Here is a 27,458-nt window from a genome sequence, read left to right as displayed (position 1 = left end):
TTCATGAAAGAGAAATCTCTTGTTTTCTCAGCTGAGGTATTTTACTTCTAGGCCAGATCATATCAAATTTTCCTTCTGATATAAAAATAAATGAACCATTTTCATTTTTTCTCTGAACTCTACCCATGTGGTGCCTGAACAATACGTCAGCCTTATTTGCATCTGGTACTATTATCTCCATGGCAGTGGCTAGTCTCTTCTTCTTGTCTATGATTTGTGAAAAAAGGCCAATTTAAAATTCTAAAATTATGAGGATAAGTTTCATAAATTTCGTCCATAGGAAAAACCCTGCACTTTAATATTTATAACAACTTATTCCTAATCACTAAAGCCTGAAAGCAACCTAAACGTGGCACATGGATATTTAGTCTAGGTTTAAACTAATCACCCAAACCAGGAACCAACAACAGGTCACCCAGGAGGTGCCACTTTTATAAATAATTTGATAATTACATCCAACATTGAAAGAAGCAAAACTCTGCAAATATCTGTAGGTCGCGGGGGTGCTAAACGCTGAAAAAGAATGAATCACGGAACAGAGTAAAACATTCTGAGCCACAGAATTATTGTATATGATATTAATGACACTTAAATGACACTCTGTCATTGTCTGGCATTGTCTCCCAAACAAACGCAAGCAAATCAGCCCCCAACCACCACACATACCCGTGTGAGCACACACACAAGGACAGGGTGTGTCTAGGGGCTCACGAGCCAACCGAAAGGGCCCCCAGGAGGCAAAACTAGAAAGATTTCAACCACAGGAACATAAAAGGACTGGGTTGTAACTCAGTGTCTACACATATGTCTGCAATCCATATTGTTTACTGATGGTATAAATAAATGGAATCAGATGAGACACATTTCCGTGCAGAGGTTTCATGGAACAGGTGTAAACCCTTGGCTTGGGTGACGTCAGGCATAACCCCCACTCAGTAAGTATGCACAAAGGCACCAAAAAGAGGGACATTCTGGAGAAGTGTCACAGTAAGAGAAGCTTAAGGACAATTCACAACTCAATGTCGCAAAGAATCTTAACTGGATCTTACTACAGAAAAAGGACATTAGGGAAAAAGTAAGAATATCTGAATACACTGTGGATATTAATTGTTACGCGTTGAACTGTGTCTCCAACAATTCATGTGATTAAAAGTTCTAAAAACTCCCATATTTCAGGATGAGACCCTATTTGGAAATGAGACTTGCAGATGTAATTACCAGGGTGAGACCAGTAGACTGTAACCGCATGAGTCCTAGGCTTTCTGTGTCTTTGTTTTCCCTCTGACTCGGTCTGGAATGATGCTGAAAGGAATCTCACTATTTTTGAGAAAAAAAGCCTATGAACCCATCCTACCTTGTCCAGAGAACCCTGGTGTTACCGGAAGAAATCTAGACATTTTGTTGTCTTTTCACTCTTAAGCCATGGAACATTTACCAAATAAAATAATAGGGTTGAATGTGAGTGGAGTTCTCTTCCCTGAATGTCCCTTAATGGATGAGCAGAGAACGAATTTCTAAGATTGATTCCCTTGGACTGTATATGTTCATCCTGAGAACACTTACAAAACTGGACCAATAGAGAAGCAAACAGGTCATGAGTATACTATAGAAGAAAATTAAATTCCAGACTAAGTATAAAGGCCTGGTCAAAACCCAGATTGGGAATTAAGCACAGTGGATAACGCTCTGTGGAGAGCCGTTAGTCTTTTGACAAACAGAGACTTCAGATGCCCCAGAGCCTGTACCATGGAGGTGCTGTGATAACAGGAGACTCTCACAATACAGCAACAACAGCAAAAAGTATTCAAAGTTCAAGGATAACCCACAGGACTTTTTATCACATATGAACCGGGAGTTAACCTGGGAAATATGAGGCCTTGAAATTGGTTTCGATTGGAGACTGGTAGGGGTGCCTGGGTGGCTCAGTCCGTTAAGCTTCAGACTTTGGCTCAGGTCATGATCTCGTGGTTCGTGAGGTGAAGCTCTGACTTGGGCTCTGTGCCACTAACTCAGAGCCTGGAGCTTGCTTTTGATTCTGCGTCTCCCGCTCTCTCTCTGTACCTCCCTGCTCTCACTCTCTCTCTCTCTCTCTCTCTCTCTCTGTGTCTCTCTTTTTCTCCCTTCTCTCTCTCTTAAAAAAAATACACATTAAAACAAATTCAGACTGGAGACTGGTAGTGATGCCAGGGCCCTGCAGCAAGCAAACCCAATGTCAGGGAACACTAATATGTCCAGGAACATAAACGCTGTAAACTAATCCATGGTGAACAGCCTGGATGCTTTTAGGGACCTGAAGAAATATACGTCTCCATCCCAAGCACCTGGGAGAGGATCTACTCATGCTCCTTCCCTGAGCACTGAAAGCTCAAATATCCATCTGCAAAGGTCAGAGTGTCTTCTAGGGATGCTGTGTGTTGTCAGAGCAGCTGGGTGACCAGGACCGGGGTCAGCGGTGGCCTGTTCACACTGGCACAGGGCTGTGAGGCAGGCCAGCAGGAAAATACCCAAACAAGTATTTCCCCGACAGAGCTTACTACCCAACAGAGCTCAGTCCCATGACCCAGAAGTTCCTGGTGGTCTAAGCCCTCCTTTCTCAGTGTGCAATGTATTATAATTACTCACACCAGATCCGTCTCGAGTCCTTCTTTGTGTCACACAAGGTTCTACTCCTACTGTAAATATTCATACAATTATTTTCCCCAGTGGTTTATGTAATCCATCTCTGCACTATTCATGACAATACCTCCAGGATATATCTCCTGGGATTTATATCACACACACACACACACACACACACACACACACACACACTCACACACATATATATGTATATATATAATACAAACTACGTATAAACAAAACATAAGATAGAGTTACGCATACATGCACAATTCTAGTCATCGACTCTCAGTTAAAATAGAACCATGTGTTCTGGTCATATAAATATTTAATGCTTCCCATTGAATACCTCCCATGAAACATCTCCTCCTTGTCTGTCATAGTGAGTCACATGAAAAACCAACATGTTCCACAACCTTGACAGTTTTGTTTGTCCTTTCAGCACTGAGTGTCTGCAGCCTACCGGTACTTAGCTGGAGCCCAGGAAAGGTTTTTGATTTAAAAAGAATACATCATTGTATAAAAAAAGAAAAAACACACATATCCACATTCTTTACCTTATTGCCAAAACTAGTATCTCTTCTTTCGTTTGAATCATCATAATCCATCCACATTTTTAAGCACAGAGGTAGAGGTCATCTTACACAAACCCTTAGGCCTCACACACAGCCTCCAGGTAATTCCTAAATCCAGGGATCTCCACAATAAATATACTGTTAAAATGTCCACACTACCCATAGCACTCTATAAATTCAATGCACTCCCCAAATAACTCCAAGGACGTTTTGCACAGAAATAAAAAAAAAACCCAAATTTTGTATAGAACCAGAAAAGACCCCAAATTGCCAAAGCAATCTTGAGAAGGAACAAACCTCGAGACACCATACTTTGCACTTTCAAATTATATTAACAAAGCTGTAGTCATGAACACCAACGTGGTATTGTTCTCGAGAGACACATAGGTTGATGCCATAGATTAAAAAGACCAGAAAGTCATTCGCGCCTCTTGACCACCAGGGAAGACAGAGGCTGAAAACGGTCTTTTGCAAGGTCTCCAGAGCAGAGCTACCATGGATTTGGGAGGGAATTCAGAAAGAATATACATGGATCCTAGAGCAGATGCCCCAGATGTGATTAGGATCTCATTACTATTTCCTGATGCAGTTTGGGAGAGAAAACTGGAATGACTCAGACGTCTGACAATGAGCACATTGACATAGATGCCGGGATAGAGTGTGAATCAACACACTCCATCTGAGTAAGAAGCACATGTAAAGAACAATCTCACCAAGGTCAGGTCCCATCTCCAAAGGACCCATGGGAGCTGCCCTCTGCTCTCTGCTGCTTCCTGCATTGGCACGGACGCCTGGAGCCCTGCCTCCACTGTCATATCCAATTAACTCCTTCCCCTTTTGGTACAACTTTACTGTTAGAGGAATGTGTGTAGAGACAACTCTTCAGGCCTGACCCATTAGGTGTCAAGGGAGCCATGGACAGGCTCACCCCCAGAAGTCTGAGTAGAACAGAGAGTCTGCCCTGAGGTGATGGGGGGCCACGTGGGGAGACCTGGTCTAACGCTTAGGCAGAGGAGAGTGGCTAGAGCAGTGGGAGGCAGAAGTGGTCTCTGATGGGCTCTGCTCATGTCATAAACTGGCATGTCTGTGTCTGGACGTTAGGGGGCACTCAAGGCCTGTTTCTGAGGGGTCACGGTAGATCAGAGCTGTGAATTGCCACCTGCCACTGCCTGTGCCCTCTGCTCAGGGCTCACATCTGTGACCTCCCCACCCCTGCCCTGAAATTGCCCCTACCCTGCCCATCCCCCTGACATCCTCAGACAGAGGTACCAAAAGAAGTCAGTGAGGAGTCAGAAAACAGGGGGTCGCATTTGCATGGTTGGGCCCTCCCCCTCTCCACAGATGAAGAGGTGAAGGGAGAGGTTGAGGGAGGCTCTGCTCAGCTGTGAGGCAACAGAAGGCAGGATCGGTGCTGACCTCCGCCATGGCCTGGTCCCCTCTCCTCCTCACCCTCCTCGCTCACTGCACAGGTGACTTGATGTGGGGACACGGGAAGGGGTCCTGGGAGCACAAGTGTGGGCCTGTTTCCTCCTCTTGTCTCTAGAGCCCAGGAATATCCTCTCTGTTGTTTCTCTTTCCAGGGATTTGGGCTCAGTCGGGGCCGAATCAACCATCCTCAGTGTCTGGGGCCCTGGGCCAGAGGGTCACTATCTCCTGCACTGGAGTTGGTAGTTACGTGGGTTGGTACCAACAACTCCCAGGAATGGCCCCCAAAACCATCATCTATTATGATAGCAACCGACCCTCAGGGGTCCCTGATCGATTCTCCGGCTCCAAGTCTGGCAGCACAGGCACCCTGACCATCACTGGGCTCCAGGCCGAAGACGAGGCTGATTATTACTGCGTATCGTGGTACAGCAGTGGCAGTGCTTACACAGTGGTCCAGGCCTGTGGGGAAGTGAGACAAAAACCAAGTTACTCATCTGTAAAGAGGGAAACACATCAGCAGTTGCCTCCTCAGCTTAGCCTGTGATTCTGCTCATTCCGTGGCTGATGACTTGGACGCAGGTCCATGCAAGGGCACCTCCCGTGAGTGAGGCTCTTCCTGTCCTTTCTGTCCTCAAAGTCACTCTCAGAAAACCCTTCTGACACAAGGAGTCTTCATGAAAGAGAAATCTCTTGTTTTCTCAGCTGAGGTATTTTACTTCTAGGCCAGATCATATCTATTTTTCCTTCTGATATAAAAATAAATGAAGCATTCTCATTGTTCCTCTGAACTCTACCCATGTGGTGCTTGAAGAATAAGTCAGCCTTATTTGCATCTGGTACTATTATTTCATTGGTGGTGGCTAGTGTTGTCTTGTTATCTCTTATTTGTGAAAAAATGCCATTTTAAAATTATAAAATTATGAAGATAAGTTTCAAAACTTTTGTCCATAGAAAAACCCTGCACTTCAATGTTTATAACAACTTATTTCTAATCACTAAGGCTTGAAAGCAACTTAAACTTGGCACATGGATACTTATTCTAGGTTTAAATGTAATCACCCAAACCGAAACCAACTAAGACGTCACCCAGGAGGTGCCACTTTTATAAATAATTTGATAGTTATATCAAACATTGGAAGAAGCAAAACTCTGCCAACATCTGCACGTCGTGGAGGTCCTAAACGCTGAAAAGGAGTTAATCATGTGAACGGAGGAAAACATTCTGAGCCACAGAATTATTCTATGTGATACTAATGGCACTTAAATGACACTGTGTCACTGTCAGAATTCACTGAACACTGTACACGCCCCAGTCAGAAACTTAACGAGTACGTAGAAGAATGTAGGAATTTGGGGCACATGATGGAAAGCAGAAGGTGACAAAACTCATGTAGTTGCAGTAACACGTGTGAGCCCACGTCAGTGCAGGGGTGGGGCGAGCCGCTGAGCCGAGGGGCTGAAAGTGAGTGGAGCCTCTACGTATAAAGACATAAGAAACTGCACGCAAGTTCTGTCCTCTAGTAACTAAGGTTGTGTCCCTGGGGGAGCCGGTTGACGATCGTGACGTGACTGCACTGTGTACTGTCACCGAACGATGAAGTAAATGGATGGAATGTGGTGCTGGAGCCACAGTTGTCACTTGAGGAAAGGAAAGTCATGGATACAACCAAGGGAGGAGGCTGGGGAGAGGATGTGGTCACGGAGTAGAGCCGCAGATGACAGTCTGACGACGTGCGTAGTTTGATGGAGACAGAGACTTGCATGTGGACACAGTCACCAATATGTCCACGGTCCTGGCTTAGTTTCCTCATGTATTTGTCCTTCATGCGTCAGCTGAGTGAAACCGGAAGCAATGATGCCCCATAAGGCCTGAGATGCATTTTCCCAGATTATTACCTTGTAATACCCTTCTCTCGAGAAGACATGGGGCTTTCTCGGGGGAATCTTATCCCAGACAGCAATGGTGCAGGATGAGTACGGAGGACCTTATTAGTGTCAGAAAACGAAAAAAGTGCAGGAAAAACCCTGCACTTTAATGTTTATAACAACTGATTCCTAATCACTAAAGCCTGAAAGCAACCTAAACGTAGCACATGGATATTTATTCTAGGTTTAAAATAATCACCCAAACCAGGAACCAACTAAGAGGTCACCCAGGAGGTGCCACTTTTATAAATAATTTGATAATTACATCCAACATTGGAAGAAGCAAAACTCTGCAAACATCTGTAGGTCGCGGGGGTGCTAAACGCTGAAAAAGAATGAATCATGTGAACAGAGGAAAACACTCTGAGCCACAGATTATTCTATATGATACTAATGACACTTAAATGACACTCTGTCATTGTCTGTCATTGTCTCCCAAACAAACGCAAGCAAATCAGTGCACAACCACCACACATGCACATGTGCGCACACACAAAAGGACAGGGTTTGTCTAGGAGCTCACGAGCCAACTTAAAGGGCCCCCATGAGGCAAAACTAAAGATTTCAACCACAGGAACATAAAAGGATTGGGTTGTAACTCAGTGTCTACACATATGTCTGCCGTCCATATTGTTAACTGATGGTATAAATAAATGGAATCAGATGAGACACATTCCCGTGCAGAGATTTCGTGGAACAGGTGTAAACCCTTGGCTTGAATGACGTCAGGCATAACCCCCACTCAGTAAGTATGCACAAAGGCACCAACAAGAGGGACAGTCTGAAGAAGTGTCATAGTAAGAGAAGCTTAAGGACAATTCACAACTCAATGTCACAAAGAATCATAAACTAGATCATACAACAGAAATGGGACATTAGGTAAAAACTAAGAAAATCTGAATAAACTGTGGATATTAATTGTTACGTGTTGAACTGTGTCTCCAACAATTCATGTGATTAAAAGTTCTAAAAACTCCCATATTTCAGGATGAGACCTTATTTGGAAATGAGACTATTGCTGATGTAATTACCAGGGTGAGACCAGTAAAGTGTAAGTGCATGTGTCATAGTCTTTCTCTGTCTGTTTTTCCTCTGACTCGGTCTGCAATGATGCTGAAAGGAATCTCACTATTTTAGAGAAAAAGGCCTATGAAAACCCATCCTACATTGTCCAGAGAACCCTGATATTACCGGAAAAAATCTAGACATTTTGTTGTCTTTTCACTGTTAACCCATGGAACATTACCAAATAAATATAATAGGGATGAATGTGAGTGGGATTCCTTTTCCTGAATGCCCCTTAATGGATGAGCTGAGAACGAATTTCTAAGAAGATAGAGGTCCCTTGTACTGTATAATGTTTTATATCAGTGTTCATCCTGAGAACACTTACAAAACTGGACTAATAGAGAAGAAAATGTGTCATAAGTACACCAGAGAAGAAAATTAAATTCCAGACTGAGTACAAAGGCCCGGTCAAAACCCAGATTGGGAAGTAAATACAGTGGATACCTCTCTGCGGAGAGCAGGTAGTCTTTTGACAAACAGAGACTTCAAAGAAAAGAGTAATAAAGGAATTTAAATTGTTTAAATCTAAATCTAGATTTAAGAAGAGAACAAAATAACAAAAATGATATTAAACTTAATATATTACATAATGATGTTAAATTATATTGCATTTAAATGGACACATTGTTCCAGTTACAGACATGGATTGACATAACAGAGCATAATGGTTAAAATTTTTTAAAAAGTATACCCTGTAACCATGAAAGTACAAAAAGATGTGGTTATATAAGTGTCACGCCAAAGACTAAGGGAAGAAATTTTCTAGAAAACCAGTGACACATTTAATAGTGATAAAATAATCTATTCAAGAAAAAAAAGAAGCTCAAATATAATAGCATACCTTTGCAAAACTATCTGAAGAATAAATAATAGAAGCAAAGAGAGGAATAACTAGTCCACAATTACAGTTGCAGATGTTAACACAATGGTCTTAGTAACTGAATGAATACAGACAAAAAATAGTACACATTAAAAAGAGAACAGAAGAATTAAAAGGAGTACAAATCTGAACGGTAATTGCTTAACTAATTACATAAAGACAGGAGTAAAAAAAAAAACTGAGGGATTTCCTGATTTACTTCTAATGGATTTGTACGCTTTATCTTGGTTCTGTGAGCAGGGGTGGCTCCCTGCGTTTCTTTCTTATTCCTTTTTTTCATCTTCCCACCTCTCTTATCTTCTCCTTTCCTTACCACTGACCCAGAGCTAGTGCACAGCAGGAAGGGATGCTCCGGCCACTGCACTGGGAGGACGGACTTGGCATATCTCAAGTTCCTGTTCCCACGTAGTTCCCACATGCCCACCTTTACACATGTGACACAAACCCCTTTAACTGTCCTCAACCTTATTTTTCCCTCTCATGTCCTTCCCGACAGTGCACACAGCTGGAGCCCTCAACCTCACCATCATCCTTTCCCTCACCCTCAGTCCAGGGCCATGGTCACCTCTCCATGCTCTTCCTTGTGGGCCCTACTTGCCCATCTTCCTCCTCCAGATTCCCTGTATACTCAGCCCTCAGGCCCTCCGGACACGGCCTTGCCTGCTCTGTTGTAGTCAGGCACATTGTTGAAACTGACACCACAATGTCTGTCTAAAGTGTAAGTTTCTTAGTTAATAATACTGTACTGTAGATTTGAAATTTGCAGACAGGATAGATCTTAAGGGTTCTCATGAAAGAAAGAAGGAAAGAAAGAAAGAATGAAAGAAAGAAAGAAAGAAAGAAAGAAAGAAGAAAAGAGAGAGGAGAAAGAAAGAAGAAAAGAGAAGAAAGAAAGAAGAAAAGAGAGAGGAGAAAGAAAGAAAGAAAGAAAAAAAGAGAAGAAAGAAAGAAGAAAAGAGAGAGGAGAAAGAAAGAAGAAAAGAGAAGAAAGAAAGAAAAAGAGAAGAAAGAGAAAAGAGAGAGGAGAAAGAACAAAAGAAAGAAGAAAAGAGAGAGAAGAAAGAAAGAAGAAAAGAGAGAGAAAGAAAGAAGAAAAGAGAGAGAAGAAAGAAAGAAAGAAAGAAAGAAGAAAAGAGAGAGCGAAGAAAGGAAGGGAGGGAGGGAGGGAGGAAGAAAAATAGAAAACTGGCATGTATACGAAGTGATAAATGTATTGATTAGCTTGATTGTTTCACCTCACAGTTTTAATGTATATCCAATCTCCATTCTGTGCCTTAAGTGCATACAATGTTTGATTTTTTATTATACTTGGAAAAGCTGAAAAGTTAAACAGAATTAATAATAAAGACAATATGTTGCATTTCAACAATATTTCTCCCATTTTCAATCTCTAAGAAATACAAATAAAATAAAAGCCAAGCACCTCACTCTGACATAGAAGTACTTTTACATTTAGGCATCAAATGTCCTCATCCCTTTTGCACTTACATTCCATTCGCTCATAGCTGTTGTCAAATGACGTAGTTTCCGTCCCCTCAACACATCATATCTGATGGCCCACCCACCTCCAATTCCTTCTTTCTTCTGGGAAGGTAGTGTGTTTTATTTGTCCTGCTGTAGGAACCCTGGTCCCAACTCTCCACCCAGAGAACCAGTCTCCTCCCTCACGTGGCCCACCTGAGACAGCAACTCAGGTGTGTGCTTCCAGAAACTGCTGCCTTCTCAACCCACTGTGGCCCCATTCATGGTGCTTGGTGGTGATTCACCACATTTCTTTCTCTGACAAACACAGAAACTCTCGGTGGGAAGGCTGTTTGTTCATATTAGTTACCTTGGGCACTAGGGCATATGGCACGTGGATGCTTGTGGTCTGACAGTGTCCAGGCTGTCAGGTCAGTGTCCCTGACATCCTTTCCAGGGACAGACTGAAGCTTGACCTGTGGGCAGCAGGGGGCACTGTCGGCCTCCCCAGGAAGAGCACACTGGGGGCCCCCTGCTGTGTACCCTACAACCCCCTTAGGGCGCCCACACTTTTGCTTATGTGTGCTAGTGGGGACTCAGCAGCTGTGTCCCCTCTGGCTGGGAGGGGTCTGCTGCTCACAGGTCTGTGGAAGGTTCCGGCAGCTGCTTCTTCCCTGGTCCCTCCCAGGAGACAAACTCTGAGTCTCTGTGGAAATCAGCCCCCTCTTTCTAAGGGACTAAGCTGACACTTCAGCTAGTAGGCAGGACGGAAATCTGTGTGAACAGCCAGTCCCCATGAGTCCATGGAGAAGACAAAAGAAACCCCTACATGCCCGCCCTGATCTGGGGCTGCAGGAGGAGCATCCATCATGGCCTGGACCCTTCTCCTTGTGCTCCTGGTGCTCCTGGCTCACTGCACAGGTAGGGACATCTCCAGATCCATGGCAGCTCTTGAGTGGGTGTCACCCTCACTGTCACAGACCACCAAGCAGCTTAACCTTTTCCGCTGCCCGTTTCCCATGAGGGTCTGTGTTTACAGGTTCCCTGTGCCAGCAGGGGATGACCCAGCTACCCTCCTTCTAAAGACTTCCACTGTGCTCCAGATCTATGGGGAAGTGAAACAAAAACCTGGCCTGCATCCTCCTGACCTGGTGTGCCCCTCAAAACAGGGGCTCTACCATGCCTGGCTTAGGGGGTCAATGGCATTGTCATTTCTTCTGTCAGCACCTGAGTTTCCTCAGTCCACTTGATCTGATAGTATCACATACTTTTCTTCAGATCAAAATTTGGATTAATCCATTGATAATATAGTCTCACCCTGTTAATGTTGCACTGGAAGTAATCCCATGCTCAGAGATTAATAGCTCTTAATGAAGAAATTGGATAAGAATGAAAAGGCTGATTCCGGCCATGCTCTCTGGAGAGTGTAGAGTGACTCAGATATGCTTCTGGTCTGAGTGTTTCCATTTGGGGTTGTGATGCAACCCCCACATGCACGTGGGAATTGTATTATCTATTCTAGCATCAACCTCCAAAAATGAAAATTAGAAATAATATCATCTACAATAGCATCAAAAATATGAAACATATAAGGAAAGATCTGAAAGAACTTGAGAATTTTATGCACTAAAAATTATAAACCATTCAAAGGGAGATTAAAGGTTTAAATACATGTACAGATCTATCTGGCTTATGGGTCTAAATATTCAACTTGGTAAAGATGTCAATCCTCCCAGAATTGACCAATACAATCATTGTAATAGCTTTGGTAAAATGTCCTTGAAATGGTGGGGAATTTTAGAAAAGAAAAAAAGAAAAGAAAGTAGAAACACTAAGAAAACATGTGACTGGAATATGGCCCTGGGAGAATCCTGCCCTGTGTCCTCAGGCCAGCTTGTCTCTGAGGAGGATAAGGCCCAGGAAGTTGGTCTGAAGTCAGAAGAAACAAGTCAGGGTGAGAGCACAGACATGCAGTGTCAACCAAGGACACGGACCGGGTACAGGACCCTCTGTCCGAAGGCCGAAGCACAGAGTGTGAGTGCAACAGGCCTGTTGCTGGGGACCCCTGGCGATGAGTCTATATAGTGCTCCCCGCAGTGTGCATCTGGGGCGATGGTTTCTGTTCATCACATCAATCTGGTGAAGGACCCTGTGACTTGTAACTTGTTGGAGAATTGGGGCCAGAAGACAGGTACATGAAGAGGGCAGCATGTGATCTCAGAAACTCTGTATTTTCAAGGGTTACAAATGGAACTTGCATCCATAATTCCCGGGAAGACAGTCTGAGGAAACTGATCAAAAAGAGGTCACCTCCAATGGCTGCCTTGGCCTCTCTTGGAAGGCATGTGGGTGTATCCCTACCCCACATGGGATGTTGTTTGCCTGGTCTTGTGGATGCATATGTAGTGGGAAGTCATGCCTACTGGATAAGTCTTGTGTGCTGAAGTTCTTGACTGCAACTTAAGGATGAATTTGAACCCCCCTGACCAGCACAATGAAGGCCCCATGTCCAGGCCTAGGAGGAAATGAGATTCTAGCTCCTTGAGTACCCACACCCAATTTCATCTGCCTACAATGACAGTTTTCATGGATTCTTTCTACTAACTTGTCAATGTAAGGCAAGATCTACATGATCTTGTAAGGAATTATCTGATCTGTGAGGAAATTTAAAATGAGTGTGTATCTTAGCAAATGTGTATCAAGTCTCCTGCACCGATGTAGCAGAGGAATGCCCAGGGTTTCCTTCTCAATTTGTATTCAGATTCATTTTCTCCTTTCTGCCATTCCCTCCCCATTTGCTAACCTTGCTGGCATCCCAAGCTTTGTGCTCTGAATCCCCAGGTGAGTTAGGCTTTGGACCAAGTAATAAGGAACTCCAAATATCCCTCCCCCCTATATTTTCTGTAATTTAAGTTCCTGTTTACAGGATCTACAGACTCATCCATCCATGAGGTTGGGGTCAGATCTCAAGAACAAAATCATCTGTAGCAGAAAAAGCAACAACATGAGATGAAATTGTGGCCTGGCAACAAAACACATATGTGGAAGCCATAGAAATATGGACTGGGGAGATCTTGTCTCATTGTTATCTGAGATGAAACCTCTGGCTTCAGGTCTGCCAAGGCATGATTTCTTAGGTCCTGTCCTAAGACAAGTCTGACCACTGGGTCCAGACATGGGGCCATCTGGACAAACGCTGTTCCAGATCAGTGAAGAATCAAGATGCAGCCTCCCTCCTCCTCTTGTGGGCCCTTTACTCTCTGGACACTCATTGCATCTGACCCTACATAATTTACAATCTGTCCTCATCCTCTCAAACTATGTCCCCAAATCCAGTCCTTGGCAACACATATTGTGATACCGTCTCGCATTGAGCAGAAATCCCTTGATGCAATGGTCAGCCTTCCCTGGGGGCCAGGTCCATGAAGTGTCAGGTTAGAACCAGAGACACAGGAGTCCAACTGCATTTGACTTAGGACAGTTGACTCACCAAGAGTTCCTTCGTCCCACACTATTTACTAAAACATACTTGGTGCCACACTTGGTCTAGAGGCTCAGGATACAGTGTAGGCAAGACAGGGATTGTCCCTATCCTCAGGGAGCTGATGCTATCTGGGAAAGGGAAAACAAACCAGGAAAAGCATAAACACATGTAAAATGTTACCATGGAGTGAGGGGAGTTGAGTATTGTAGGTGGATACAGGAGCCACTGGAGCATTTGACAAAAAGACACAGGATCTAATTCAAGCTTATGAAGAAAAGTCCAGATGTTTCAGTGAACATGAATGAGGAGGAGGGAGGAAGGAAGGCAGTGGGAACACCGGTAGCTGTTAGAGGATAATGGGCAGACTCAGCAAGTTTGGGGAGGAAGGAGGCACCGAAGAAAGGGGTGTGGCTTCGAACTAACCCTTGGGAGCTGGATGGCATGTGAGCGAGCTCCTAGGGAGAACATTCTTTTTTTTTTTTTTTAATATATGAAATTTATTGTCAAATTGGTTTCCATACAACACCCAGTGCTCATCCCAAAAGGTGCCCTCCTCAATACCCATCACCCACCCTCCCCTCCCTCCCACCCCCCATCAACCCTCAGTTTGTTCTCAGTTTTTAACAGTCTCTTATGCTTTGGCTCTCTCCCACTCTAACCTCTTTTTTTTTTTTTTCCTTCCCCTAGGGAGAACATTCTTGATCAGGGGTATGGAGATGAGGCCCCAAGTTCACCCCCATGATGGAAGCATCAACAACCTCCCTGCCTTGTTCAGTGGTAACATGGGGATATTTCGGGGTGTCTGGGTGGTTGGGTCGCTGAAGCGTCTGACTCTTGATTTCAGCTCAGGCCATGATCTCACGGTTTGTGAGTTCAAGCCCCATGTCAGGCAGCCTTGCATTGGCAGTGTGGAGCCTGCTTGGGATTCTCTTTCACTCTCTCTCTCTCTGCCCCTTCCCTACTCATTTTCTCTTCTCTCTCTCTCTCTCTCTCTCTCTCTCTCTCTCTCTCTCTCTCAAAATAAATAAATAAATAAAACTTAAGAAAATAAAACACAGGCATATTTCCTCTCCAGATAACAAGTGGGAAATCCTTCAGGACTCACTCTTCTTTCTCTAATAGTTATCTGAGATGACCCTTCTCCATGACCCCCATGTCCCCAGGCTGATTTCCCACATAGGAACAAAATGTGTCTGCATTCCCATGTATCGCATCCACACAACAAGCCATCCAGAATGAGAGATCCTCGTCATCCTGGACCCATTGATCAGGAATCCCAGCCTTCAGGACTGGACCAGATCTCTTACACCATCTTCCCTGCCATCAACATGGTACCAGAAAGAAATTCATCTGATTTCTCCCAGAAAGATGAGGTTCATCCCAGCATTTGGGGCCGGGATCAATCACATTCTGACAGCATGACTGGAAGATGTGGGTCTGGATAGGAGAGGAAAAGGTCAGACGGTTTGTGCAAGCATCCCCACCTTGTATATCACTCAGCTCTTTATTACCAGCTCTGCCCTCCACCCTTATAGCTGGTTCATGTTTGAGTCTTGTGTTGTGTACGTTAAGAGCTGAGCAGGGGACACAGACCATGGGGTTTCTGTCTCATACGGTTGTAATTCTGACTCCCAGAGTTTTCTAATGTCTTATAAAACATAAGACATCCCATGACCACCTGTGGTTTTCTCCTCCATCTGTCCCTTCCTCAGGAGAGGACCAGTCCCAGAGGCCCAGCACAAGATGCTCTGTACACATCCCATGATGGTTCCCCATCTGCTCCAGTCCCCAGTAAGTGCCACTCCAGGTCACCTCAGGATCATTGCTGAGAGACTCCACCTCACAGGGAGGTCACAGAAGGCACTACCACATTTAACCTTTTCTGTGTCCTGGGAGTGGGATCAGAATTAGCCAGACTCAAAAAGCCAAATATCTGATTCTCATACAAATACAGAATGGACAAGTGTAAAATATGCTATTCAACTCATCTATTAGTGAGAAGACCAATAAAATGGTGAAGCTTGAATAAAGAGCAGATAAAAAACAAAAATACTTACAGTTCACCAGGAAAACGGACTTTGAAAAAATATTTTTGTGTGTTGGAGATACACTGCTAAATTTGTAACAAGCAAGGAATCACATAAGAGGAAAAAACATGTGTCCTGCACAGAAAGAGACACGTCTTCATGGGGTAGCACAGTGCTCTGGATTTGATCCTGACTGAAAAGGAATCTGAGCAGAGACGCCACCTCGACCCTGACCCATGAACAGCCAAGGTAGCCATGGCCAGACCTTGAAGAGTCTGGGTAGAGTATACAGCTTTCCTTGAGGTAATGGGAGGCAACATAAGGGGATACCTGGCCCTAAAGCAGGGGATAGGGGACAAAGCAGTAGGATGTCAGGAGGTGTGCCTGACTGGCTCCAGTCACATGTCACACAATGCTGTGTCTGGGCCTGGACCACCAAGGGACACATACGGCCCATTTCAAGGGTTAAAAGGTGATCAGAGCTGGGACCTGCCACCTGGAACTGCCTGTGCCTTATGTTCAGGGCTCACAGCGGTGACATCCACACCCCCTGGCCCCACACAGCCCCTCCCATACCCATCCCCTCACCTCCTCAACAGAGAGAACTGACTCAGGGCCAGTGAAGTGTTAGACAGCTATGAGTCTCATTTGCATGGACAGATCCTCCCCCTCTTAGAGAATGAAAAGGGGAAGAGACCTATTAGGGGAGGTCTGCACACTGTGGGTTACAGAAGGTAGGAACAGTGATGACTTCCACCATGGCCTGGACCCCTCTTCTCCTCACCCTACTTGCTCACTGTACAGGTAACTGGATGTGAGGCCAAGGGAAGGGGCCCTTGGAGGACATGTGGGTCCTGCTTTTTCCTCTTGTCTCTAGACCCTGGCATCATGGTCTCTGTGTCTCTCATTTGCAGGGTCCTGGGCCCAGTCTGTGCTGACTCAGCCACCATCAGTGTCTGGGACCCTAGGCCAGAGGATCACCATCTCCTGCACCGGAAGCAGCTCCAACATCGGGGGTGGTAATGCTGTGAGCTGGTACCAACAAGTCCCAGGAATGGGCCCCAAAACCGTCATCTATTGGGATAACAGCAAACCCTCGGGGGTCCCAGATAGATTCTCTGGCTCAAAGTCTGGCAGTTCAGGCACGCTGACCATCACTGGGCTGCAGGCTGAGGACGAGGCTGATTATTACTGCTCAGCGTGGGATGATAGTCTCAGTGCTCACACAGTGCTCCAGCCCTGTGGGGAAGTGAGACGAAAACATGCTGTCCCTGCAGTGATGGGATTTCTTTTGCAGCCCCCATCTTCTGCCAAGACAGCTGGTTCCCCTTTTGTTTGACCTAAATCTGAGGTCTGAAACCCAACTCAGGGAACTTTCTCTAGGATATATGTCCTTGTCCTCTCAATTGTGTCTCTGCAACCTGTCCTTGCAGGTACACATTTTCTGTTTCATGCAAACTGAGCAGAAATTCCTGTACGCTGGGATATTGCCCTGGGGACAGAGTCCCTGAGGCTTGTGCCTGTCTGCTAGGGCTGCCATAACATAAAACCATAGACTGTGTGGCTAATCCAAAAGATATTGATTTTCTCACAGTTCTGGATGCTGAATGTCCAAGTTCAAGGTGTTGCCAGGTTTGATTTCTCCTGAGGTCTCTCTCTTTGGCTTGCAGATGGTGGCGTTCTTCCTGGGTGCTCACATGGCCTTGTTTGTGTTTTCCCCTCTGGTGTCTCTACCTCTTCTTATAAAGACATCATCCCTATTTTCTAGGACACCACCCATATGACCTCATTTATCCAGAATTACATGCTTCAATGCCTTATCTGCAAACATCACAATGTGGGTTAGGATTTCCACATAGGGTTTTGAGGGCACACAGTTCAGTCCTTATCAAGGGGTCAGGACAGAACCAGGACTCAGAGTCCAGCTGTGTCTGGCTTAGGATAGTCCACTCTTCCAATGGTATGCATTCACACCCTTTACTGAACCCTTGCTACATGGCAGACTTGGGTCTAAGGGGTCAAGACACAGCAAAGGAAACACATGGAGGGTACACCTGCTCAGGGAACTGACAGTGTCTGGAAGTAGAGAGAAGAAACAGAAGTAAAACATACTGTGTCTCAGGCTGACTTCCCAGATTGGGACAAATGTCCCTGCAGTCCCAGAATGAGATCCATACAACACACCCTCAGTCGTGGACGAGAGATTTGCCCTCCATGACCCACTGACCAGAAACCTCGGTTTTCAAGTTGCCTGGACCAGATCACTCCACCATCTCCCCTGAAATCATCATGGTGACCAGGGAGGGGATTGTCTGAGTGGCTTGGGTAATACAGTGGCTATCTGGTTGGAACTGGGCTTAGTCACTGACTAATCACATGGTTGGGGATTTGGGGTTCAAATAGGAGAAGAAAATGATAAGTTTCACCAAGTATGGCCGTGCCTACCACCTCTTCTTCCCTCTACCCTCTTTGTTATTCAAGTTGGGACATGGACTATGGACACTGGAATTTGGGCAGGGGACATGGGCCAGGTTGTTTCCATCTCATAAAATCATAGCTCAATCCCATGACCATTCTGATGTCCATGCACCTGATCAATTCCAGACCAACACACACTCACTCCCAGGCACGAGGTGTTGATATGAAATGTAAGCATTCACATGAGAGTTAGAAAGCAGAAAGTATAGGGGCGCCTGGATGGCTCAGTTGGCTAGGCAACTGACTTCGGCTCAGGTCATGATCTCACAGATCGTGAGTTCAGACACCGTGTCAGGCTCTGTGCTGACAGCTCAGAGCCTGGAGCCTGCTTCGGATTCTGTGTCTCCCCCTCTCTCTACCCCTCCCCTGCTCACACTCTGTGTCTCTCTATCTCTCAATAATAAATAAACGTTAAAAAAATTTTAAAAAGAAAGAAAGCAGAAAGTATATTACTCACATGATGACCTTCTCTTCCCAGAGGTAGAAAGAAGGTAAAGAGTTGCAAGAAACTTCAATGGTGGTCACTTCCCCACCACCTGACACCTGTGATCACCTTGTGATCATGATTTCTCATTGTCTTTGCAGGACCTAGAGCACAGACTTAGCATTGCCTGACCAGTTGTCTTGATCCCTCTGTAGAACTGAACCATGCAAAGGGCTAGAAAAAAACAAAGAATAAGACTGAGATTTGGATAAAGGACTGCACATGAGTTAGGGTTCTCCTAAGAAAAAGAACCTATAAGATGCATGTGTATATGTATGTGTAATATAATGTATGTATATGTGCATGTCTATGTGTGCATATAAATCTATCTGAGATATTTATTTTAAGGACTCTTTAGCCATTGTTGTAGAGGTTGGCAAGTCCAAAATTCACAGTGTGGGCTGGAAGGCCACAGACCCAGGAGAGGAAGTGTAGATGTTGTAGTTTTGTTCTGAGGTCAATGTGTTCCCAGAATCCCTTCTTTCTCTGCAAGGTCAGTCTTTTCTACATCAAGGCCTTCAACTGATTGGATGAGGTCCATTCGCATTATGGATGGTAATTGGCTTTAATAAAAGTCTACTGACTTAATTCCATTTTTTAAAATTTATTCCTTTATTTGAGAGAGAGAGAGAGAGAGAAAGAGAGAGAGCACAGTGGTGGGCGGGGGGGGGGGGGGAGGCAGTGAGAGAAGAGGAGAGAGAATCCCAATCAGGCTCCGTGCTTTCAGCTCAGACCCTAATGCAGGGCTCAATCTTATGAACCGTGAGATCATGACCTGATCTGAAATCAAGAGTCAGTTGCTTAACTGACTGAGCCACCCAGGTGCCCCTACTCATTTACTTCTTAATATCATGTGAAATATATATTCGCAGAAACTACTAAAATCATGTTAGAGCAAACATCTGGCTCTCATGGCCTACACAAGCTACACATAATTTAACCATCACAGACCCAATTCCTCAGGGTGTGGAATGGAGTAAGAAGTGTGAGACAGGTATTCCCTCGTTGGCGACTTAAGGATCAAGGTGTCTGTCAGGTCGTGGCCACCACAGACTGGATGCCCCTAGTCCTCCCTGTTCTTACCACCCAGATGAATACTTCCTGAGCTCCAGCAGGGATCCTACCCTAGCTCTGCCCCACTCTCTGAAGTGTTGACCCTGCCCTGTGCTCACAGATCTCCACACCTCTCTCTGCTGATCCAGCCTCCATCAGGGACAGAGACCCCAGGACAGAAATGCACTCTCTACTGCCCCCCGAAGGAGCAACAGCAGTGGACAGAATGACATGATTTTGACACATCATTCCCGGGATATCTCCTCAAATCTCTGGACTCAACCAGAGATGAGCCAAATCATTGACTCAACCATGTACCCTGGGACCACATCATGCTTTTTTGTCTCCACATCATGCTACCTCATCAGCACTTGTTTCCAATCCAGAATGAAGCCAGACATCACTACCAACACAACCCAAAGGTCCTAGTGCTCCTCCAGTGACCCAGGCTCAGGAACATGAGATCCAACCTTCTTGGGCCCCACAGTCAATCCACTCCATCCTGCAGTGCTAACTACAGGTTGACTACTTCTTCCACTTTGTCCTCTCCTTCTCCTTCTTCTTCTTCTGTTTTTTTCTTCTTCTTCCTTGAGACTCCCCTGTCTGTGTCTCCACTGCTCTGTTACAGGGTCCTGGGCACAGTCTCCACTGACATAGGAAGCATACATGTCAGGGTCTGTGGGACAGAAGGTCACTCTCACCTGCACTGGAAACAGTAACAATGTTGGAACAAATTATGTGGTCTGGTACCAACAGATTTCTCACGGTGGCCCCAAAACTGTGATGCTCAGGACAAGTAGGCTCTCACAGTTCCAGATCTCTGGCTCCCACTCTGGGAACACAGCCTCTCTGACCATATTGGGCCTACAGCTTAAAGACGAGGCTGATTATTACTGCTCAGTGTGGGATGAAAGCATCAATGCTGACACAGTGCTACAGGCCCATGGGGACCTAAGACAAAAACCTGCCCCTGCCCCTCGTTATTGTCACCCCCATTATTGCCTGTGACAAACAAACAGGGAGACCACGGACACCCTAGAGGGTGTGAGGGTCTGCTCTGAGCACAGAACGACCTTAAAAGGTCGGTCACAGTTGCTCTCCCTCATACTGTTTTTTTCTAAAAACAAAGCAAAACAAAACTATTGAGATAATTTGCATGCCACAAAGTTCATTCATTTACAGTATACAATTCCATGGTCTTTAGTATAGTTCCACAGTTGGACAACCTCTATCATGACTGAATTTACCACATTTCCATCACCTGCAGAGAAACCTTGGACCTACCAGCAGTGAAGTCACTGTCACCACTGCGCTCAGCCCTTTGTAGCCACAAATTCCATTCGGTCTGTGGTGATTTCTTGTGGGTATTTCATGTGCACTGTAACACTGAACATGTGCCATTTTAAGTGCCCCATTCACCCACATTAGGTGCATGCACATTGCTGTGGGAACATCACCATCTGTAAATGTATGGAATGTTTCACTTAGTTGCATATCACCCTTGTGTGGAGCCCATGCTAATCTATCTGGAAGGTTCCAATTTTATTGCATAGGCTGTCAAAACAGACATGTGATTGCCTTCTGTTGCCGAATTCTTAGGTGTAATATGTTTTTGAGGTCCATCTAGTTATACCTGGCTCTGTAGTTCACTTTTTTAAATTAGTGACTAGTATTTCACTGTATGGATGCACCATATATTCATTATCTATTTATCAGTTGATGGACATTTATGTCATTGACACCTTCTGTCTATTATGCATTGTGTCTATTGCTGCCATAAACACTCCTATACAAGCTGTTCGTGTGGACATATATTTTAGTTTCTTTTGGTTTGATACCTAATAGCTGAATGCCTGGGCCATATCATGACTTTATTATACACTTCTGAATAAAGTGCCAGACTGTTCTCCAATGTGGCTGCAAAGGATTGCATTCCCACTAGCATACATGAGGTTTCAGATGACCATCTCCTCATAAAGCTGAAGTGGTATGTAAGTGGTTTTGATCTGCATTTCCCTAATGAGTAGGGATGTTGGGCTCCTTTTCATGGTCTCTACTGTTTCTATCACATTACCAGCAGCCTAGGCTCTGAAACTCTCCAGGAAGCATTGGCTTTAAGGAGCTTTAGTCTGAGCTATTGTTGAAATTGTAGGCTCAGCCTGCTCACGTGAACACAGCAGAAAATCCTCGCTCAGGAAGATAATTCTCTCAGAGACACTGGAATGGGGAGACTGAGGGACAACCCTGCCACGTGAGGACCATAAGTTAGGAATGTCCTGTGGATTCTGCCTGTGCCAGGCAGGACTTCAGACCTGCTCTGGAATCTCTTCCTGACCATGCCGTTCACTAGTCAGCACAGGAGACAAACTTCAGGCTCAGCAAGTCTCCCCATGGCTCAGAAGAGAAGGTGCCCCTGGGAACCAAGGAATGGAGGCAGCCCCTTCTTCCCCGCCAACACACAGCGGCAACTTTATGAACCCACACATTCCACAGGGACTCCAGCCCATCCCTGACAAAAAAATGCATAAACTCTAGGAAAAAATGAAAATTCCTTTCAAAAAGATAGAAAAGGACTTTCATAAATAGAAAGATAAACTTGTTGGTAGTTTGGCTTAATGATTTCTTTTTCCCTAATATTTATAAGGACAATTTTAAGGACAGAAATAGTCTAGAGCATTTTGAAAATGAATGGACAAAGAAGTAGGACATAAATTGTTGGATACTGAGACATTTGTTAAAGCTAAAATAATTTAACCAATGTGATACTGATACAAGAATAAAAAACAAGATACATATTAGCATCCAAGAAAATTATCTATGCATGCAATGCACTTAAGAGTGATGTTTGAAGCACCATCCAGCAGGTAGACAAAATAACCTCACACATGAATAGTTTACTTTTGAATTCTAGAAAAGTGAGATTTTCCATGAGATCTATGAAAAACTAATTTTTATGTAAATTTAAAATGGTTCCGGCTATGATGGAAAAACCCAGGAAGGAGTCAACCACCTGAAATTCTGGTCACCAATTCCAGTGTGTGGTAAGGGATTTCCCCACACCAGCAAGCCATACTGGGACATCAGCTGGGTGCCCTACAAGTCAACTCAATTCTGACACTCAGTGCTGGAGATAACTCAGATCCCACAGGGTAAGGGCTCAGTCCTGCAAGAATGCCCTCCATTTGGAGTGCCAATCACAAGTCTTGGGTGTTACTTGAGCTTTGGGCCCACTTGAAATGGGTTGCAGTTTCCAATCACCTCCTACAGGGATTTGATTAATTTGCTAGAGTGGTTCACACAATTCAAAGAAATGTCTTTTTTTTTTTCTGACAAGATTACTGATTCATTATAAAAGGGTATAACTGAGGAGCATCCAGATGGAAGAGATACACAGGGCCAGGTATGGGGGAAGGGCATGGAGCTTCCATGTCCACTGTGAGTCTGATATGGCTCCAAATCTCCACCTGTTCAATCTTGAAGCTCTATGAAGACCCTCCTTTAAAAAAAAATTTTTTTTTAGAAAGAAAGAACATGCAAGTGGGGGAGAGGGAGGCAAAGAGAGAGAGAGAGAGGGAGAGAGAGAGATGGAGAATCTTAAGCAGGTTCCATGCTCAGCACCCAGCCTGATGCAGGGCTCAATCCCACGACCCTGGGATCATGACCTGAGCCAAAATCAAGAGTTGGATGCTCAACCAACTGAGCCACCCAGGTGCCCTTCCTATTGGGTTTTAGTGGAGACTTCATTACATACTCATGATTGGTTAAATCATCAGCCATTGGCAATAGATTCAAACTAATCCCTCCCCACCCAGGTCAGGAGGGGGTATTGATAGTTCCAACCCTCTACTCACAAATGTGAGTGCTGGCAACCAGCCCCCTATCTTTAGTTGCTTTGCAAAAGTCACTTTGCTAACTTAACCAAAGACACCTTTACCACTGGCATCGCTTTCAAGGTACATCATTTTTGTTTGATCTGTAATTGAGGAGTGGTGGGCGTGAGAGTTTCCCCTACTGGTCTCCCAGCAACACTCTAAAGGAGATTTTTCTTTAATTCTGACGCTATATATACATGTTTACACTCCCATAGATCAGGGCTCCTTCTAAGAGTGAGAAAAAAGTATAATAATCATGTGCAGCACTACAGGATCATAGCATTTAGAAATCGGACCTGGATGTTTGAATAGACTGGGACCCGGTGAGCTACAGAAACAGCTGGTCTCTCAGGGCTTCGGGCCATGGTGAGGTGTGTGCCCTCCATCCTGAGCCATGAACAGCCAAGGAGCTATGCGCACACCCACCCTGAGGAGTCTGAGTAGAATGTAAAGTCTGTCCAGAAATGATGGGAGGGCACATAAGCGGAAACCTGGCCTGGCTGTAATGCAGGGCTCAGATCAACACAATGTCACCCAATGTTGTGTCTGGGCCTGGAGACCAGGGTGCGCATGGGTTCCATTTCTGAGGGGTCAGGGATGATCAGAGCTGGGACCTGCCACCTGGCACTGCCTGTGCCGTGTGCTCAGAGCTCACAGCTGGGGCCTCCCCACTCCTGGCTCCACCCAACCATTCCCCTACCAGCCCCCTGACATCCTCAGATGGAAGGACCTGACCCAGGGCCAGTGAGGGGACAGAGAACTTGGGTCTGATTTGCATGGATGGGCCCTCCCTCTCCCAGAAGATGAAGAGGGGAAGGGAGAGATTAAGGGAGGCTCTGCTCAGCTGGGTGGCCACAGAAAGCAGAAACAGTAACGGTCTGCCCCATGCCCTGCATCCCTCTCCTCCTTGCCCTTCTTGCTCACTGCATAGGTAACCGGATTCAGGGACAGGGAAGTGGTCCAGGGAGGACTCTTGGGACCTTTATCCTCCTCTTGTGTCTAGACCCAGCATCATCCTTCCTTTGTCTCTCCCCCTTGCAGAGTCCTGGGCCCAGTCTGTGCTGACTCTGCCGCCCTCAGTGTCTGGGGCCCTGAGTCAGAGGTTCTCCATCTCCTGAACTGGAAACACTGACAACATTGGTTGTGTTTATTGCGTGTACTGGTACCAGCGGCTCCCATGAATATGCTCCTCAGACTTCTCATATGTTATGATAACAATTGACAACTGATACTCAGGGGTCCCTGATTGACACTAGAGCTCAAAGTCTTACAGCCCAAGCTCCTTGACCATCACTGGCCTCATGCTGAGGCTGGGGCTGATTATTATTCCAGGCCTGTGAGAACCGTCTCAGTGCTGACATAGTGTTCCAGGTCTGCAGGGAGGTGAGACAAAAACTTACTGTCCTCATAATGATGGGGATCCTTGTGCAGCCCCGACCCCTCTGTCACAATAGTTGTTTCCTTTGTTTTGTCAAAAGCGAGGGTCTGGGATCCATCCACCGGGAACTTGCTACAAAGAATGGGAACCATCCTCTTAAATTCTGCCCCCAAGATTGCGGTTGGCCACAATACATTGTCTGTTTTTACTCTAATTGAGCATAAATCTCTGGATTCTGGGATAGGTTGTCCTGGGGAAAGAGTCCACGGAGAGATGTGTCAGTCTGTTTGGGCTGCCATTATGTAATAACACAGGCTGTGTGGCTTAACCAACAGAAGCACATTTTCTCAGTGTGGAGACTGGAGGTCTCCAGTCCAAGGTCTTCATAGGTTTGCTTTCCTGAGGTCTTTATTATAGATGGCTGCATTCTTGTGGATCCTCACTCTGGCCTATTTTCTGTGTGTGCTCAACTCTGTTTTTTCTTCCTCTTTTTATGAAGAGACCATCTGATTAGGCCATCACCCTTATTTACGACTTCATTTACCTTAATTACTTCCTTCAGTGACTTATATCCAAATACATACCATTGAGGGTTGGAGTTTCAACATAGGGTTTTGAGGGGGGACACAGTTGAGTCCATATCAGGGAGTCAGGGGAGAGCCAGGGACACAGTGTCCAGGTGTGTCGACTCTGAATAATTGACTGTGAAGATCCACACCATTTGGAGAATACCTACTATGTGAGAAACCTGAGTCTAGGAACGCAGACCACATGCAGACACCATAGGAAAGGTCCCCATGCTCAGGGCATTGACAGTGTTTGGGGGAAGAGAGAGGACACAGAAGCTAAACATGTATAGGAAAGCTATGTCCTGGGAGCATGAGGATGGGATCAGTGGGGTGGAACCAGATTATTGGAGCGGCTGCCAGGTACTCCAGAATCTGATGCGTTGTGATGAGGTCCCAGCGCTATACAGACAAGGAAGGAGCAGGAGGGGAGCATGAAGGTGGGGACCAGGCAGGACTGTGGATGGTGCCCAAGTCACCCGGTCCTGGACAAGGGTTGGCCAGTGGGGTGGAGAAGGAGGGTCAGGACCCCTGTGATGTGGAGGATTTAGGGAATAAGGAGGGGGACGGGGATGAGAAAAAGGAAGTGGGAGGTGTGGCAACATTGCAGGGAGGGGGCTCCACCAGCTGGGACAGCATGAGGACCCATTTCTGATGCAGGGTGACTTCCACCTCCCGATTCCAGAAAAGATCAGCCCCTGACCCAGGCGACTTGTTCATAGTTCTAGGAATGCACATATCTGCTTACTCTCATCTCACAATGTGCCTGTTGAAAGAGCAAAGAATTGTTACAAGAACACCATGCGAGGCTGAGTTCAGTTCCCTTGTTCTCACTGCTACCCATGTGTTATAAACGTTCCCCTTTAGGGAAGCACAGAAAATCACAATTTCCTTTAGATAAGTTAACATGAACTTCAAGAACTGGGGTTCTGTAGTTGGTTTGGATTTAAATGTTTCCAGAGCATTCTTTTATACAATAAAGATTGTTAATGACTACTTGGCTACCCTTCTCACTTTCTTGCTGAGAAAAAGGGATCAACAGGACATGGCGGATAAGAAGGCTGAAGCTGAGCTCCATACGGGACCCCAGCCTCGGAGCAGGGGTCAGCAGTCCCGCAGGCAGGATCAAGGCAGATGGGTCTACACCCTGACCCTGTCATCCCCTGGTTGGGGCTTGCAAAGATGTGCTGGCAAGCAGTGTTAGGACAGGCTCATTATGTCCCAGGGCACACTGTCTAGAAGAAATAAGGAAACTACTAGAAATCCAATGGGAATGCACCTAAAGAAGACAAAGCCTACACTGCAGTGATCAGAGGAAGAAGGGTTGAGGCCATGCTTTACAGAAGAATCAGAGAAAACTCTGAGATTATTTCTTAAGGAAAGAATTTCATGTTGTCACTAGTTTATAAATCCATTAAAGGAAACATAACTTTCCACAAGTTCATCTGCCCCTTTATTTATGACACATGTGGGCTAATGTGATGGAAAGTGCACTGAGCCAGGCACAGGGTCCCCATCAAGCAAGAGAGAAGCTTAAGCTGCAGGGTCTCCCAGCCAGGCGTCTTACAGTCTTTGATCTGGACAGTCTCCCAGAGGAAGAACGCACAAAGGGATCCGTTGGTCCTGCTTCAGCACCATTACATCCAGGGTGAATACAGAGCTTGGGTGAAGATGCAGGCAGCTGAATGATGACGTTTCAGAAGAAATCACTGTCAGCAGGGTCGCTGGGCACCACTGAGTCTCTGTGATGCCCTCGCTCTTCCTGAAGCCCAGCCCCTCCAGCTGCAGCCCAGCTCCAGAATATTCTGATATTCCTGCCACAGAGCATTTCCGGGCCGGGCCAGGCTCACGCTCACCCACGGGGTTTGATAGGGAATTTAGGTAGTCTCACGTGACTTAGAAATCAGAAAATAAATTCCTCATGATGGAATTTCTCTGACCCCTGGCACCTTGCTCACACCCAGAGCTGGCCACGTGGCTGGTCAGGGGTTCCTTCTCCCCAGACTCAAATCAGTTCAGAGACTGATACGTGGAATTCCAGAATTTCTCTTTTTTTATGTTTTTTTTTATTATTTTTTAATGTCTATTCATTTTTGAGAGAGACAGAGACAGAGGGAGAGGATGGGAGGAGCAGAGAGAGAGGGAGACACAGAATCCGA

The 27,458-nt window shown here is 45.5% G+C and overlaps 1 protein-coding gene, 1 non-coding gene and 1 gene segment (V, D, J or C); 2 read left to right on the top strand and 1 right to left on the bottom strand.

Annotated features, from left to right (window-relative positions):
• The window catches only part of LOC106988734 (immunoglobulin lambda variable 5-39-like), a 603,934-nt gene that overhangs the window by 108,119 nt on the left and 468,357 nt on the right, over positions 1 to 27,458 (top strand).
• Positions 4,514 to 27,458, top strand: part of LOC106988621 (immunoglobulin lambda-1 light chain-like) — a 505,411-nt gene continuing 482,466 nt past the window's right edge. Inside the window, exons 1-2 of the mRNA XM_053206518.1 lie at positions 4,514 to 4,663; positions 4,775 to 5,062. Coding sequence (XP_053062493.1) covers positions 4,618 to 4,663; positions 4,775 to 5,062 — 334 coding nt within the window. The 5' untranslated portion in view covers positions 4,514 to 4,617. The remainder of the gene's footprint in view (positions 4,664 to 4,774; positions 5,063 to 27,458) is intronic.
• LOC113595192 (U6 spliceosomal RNA) lies at positions 20,948 to 21,051 on the bottom strand. Its single transcript, XR_003415681.1, has one exon. It is a non-coding gene; the product is annotated as a U6 spliceosomal RNA (small nuclear RNA).

The sequence above is a fragment of the Acinonyx jubatus genome, chromosome D3, assembly GCF_027475565.1.
Source record: "Acinonyx jubatus isolate Ajub_Pintada_27869175 chromosome D3, VMU_Ajub_asm_v1.0, whole genome shotgun sequence".
NCBI classification, from domain to species: domain Eukaryota; kingdom Metazoa; phylum Chordata; class Mammalia; order Carnivora; family Felidae; genus Acinonyx; species Acinonyx jubatus.
This window is presented reverse-complemented; position numbering and strand designations above follow the sequence as displayed.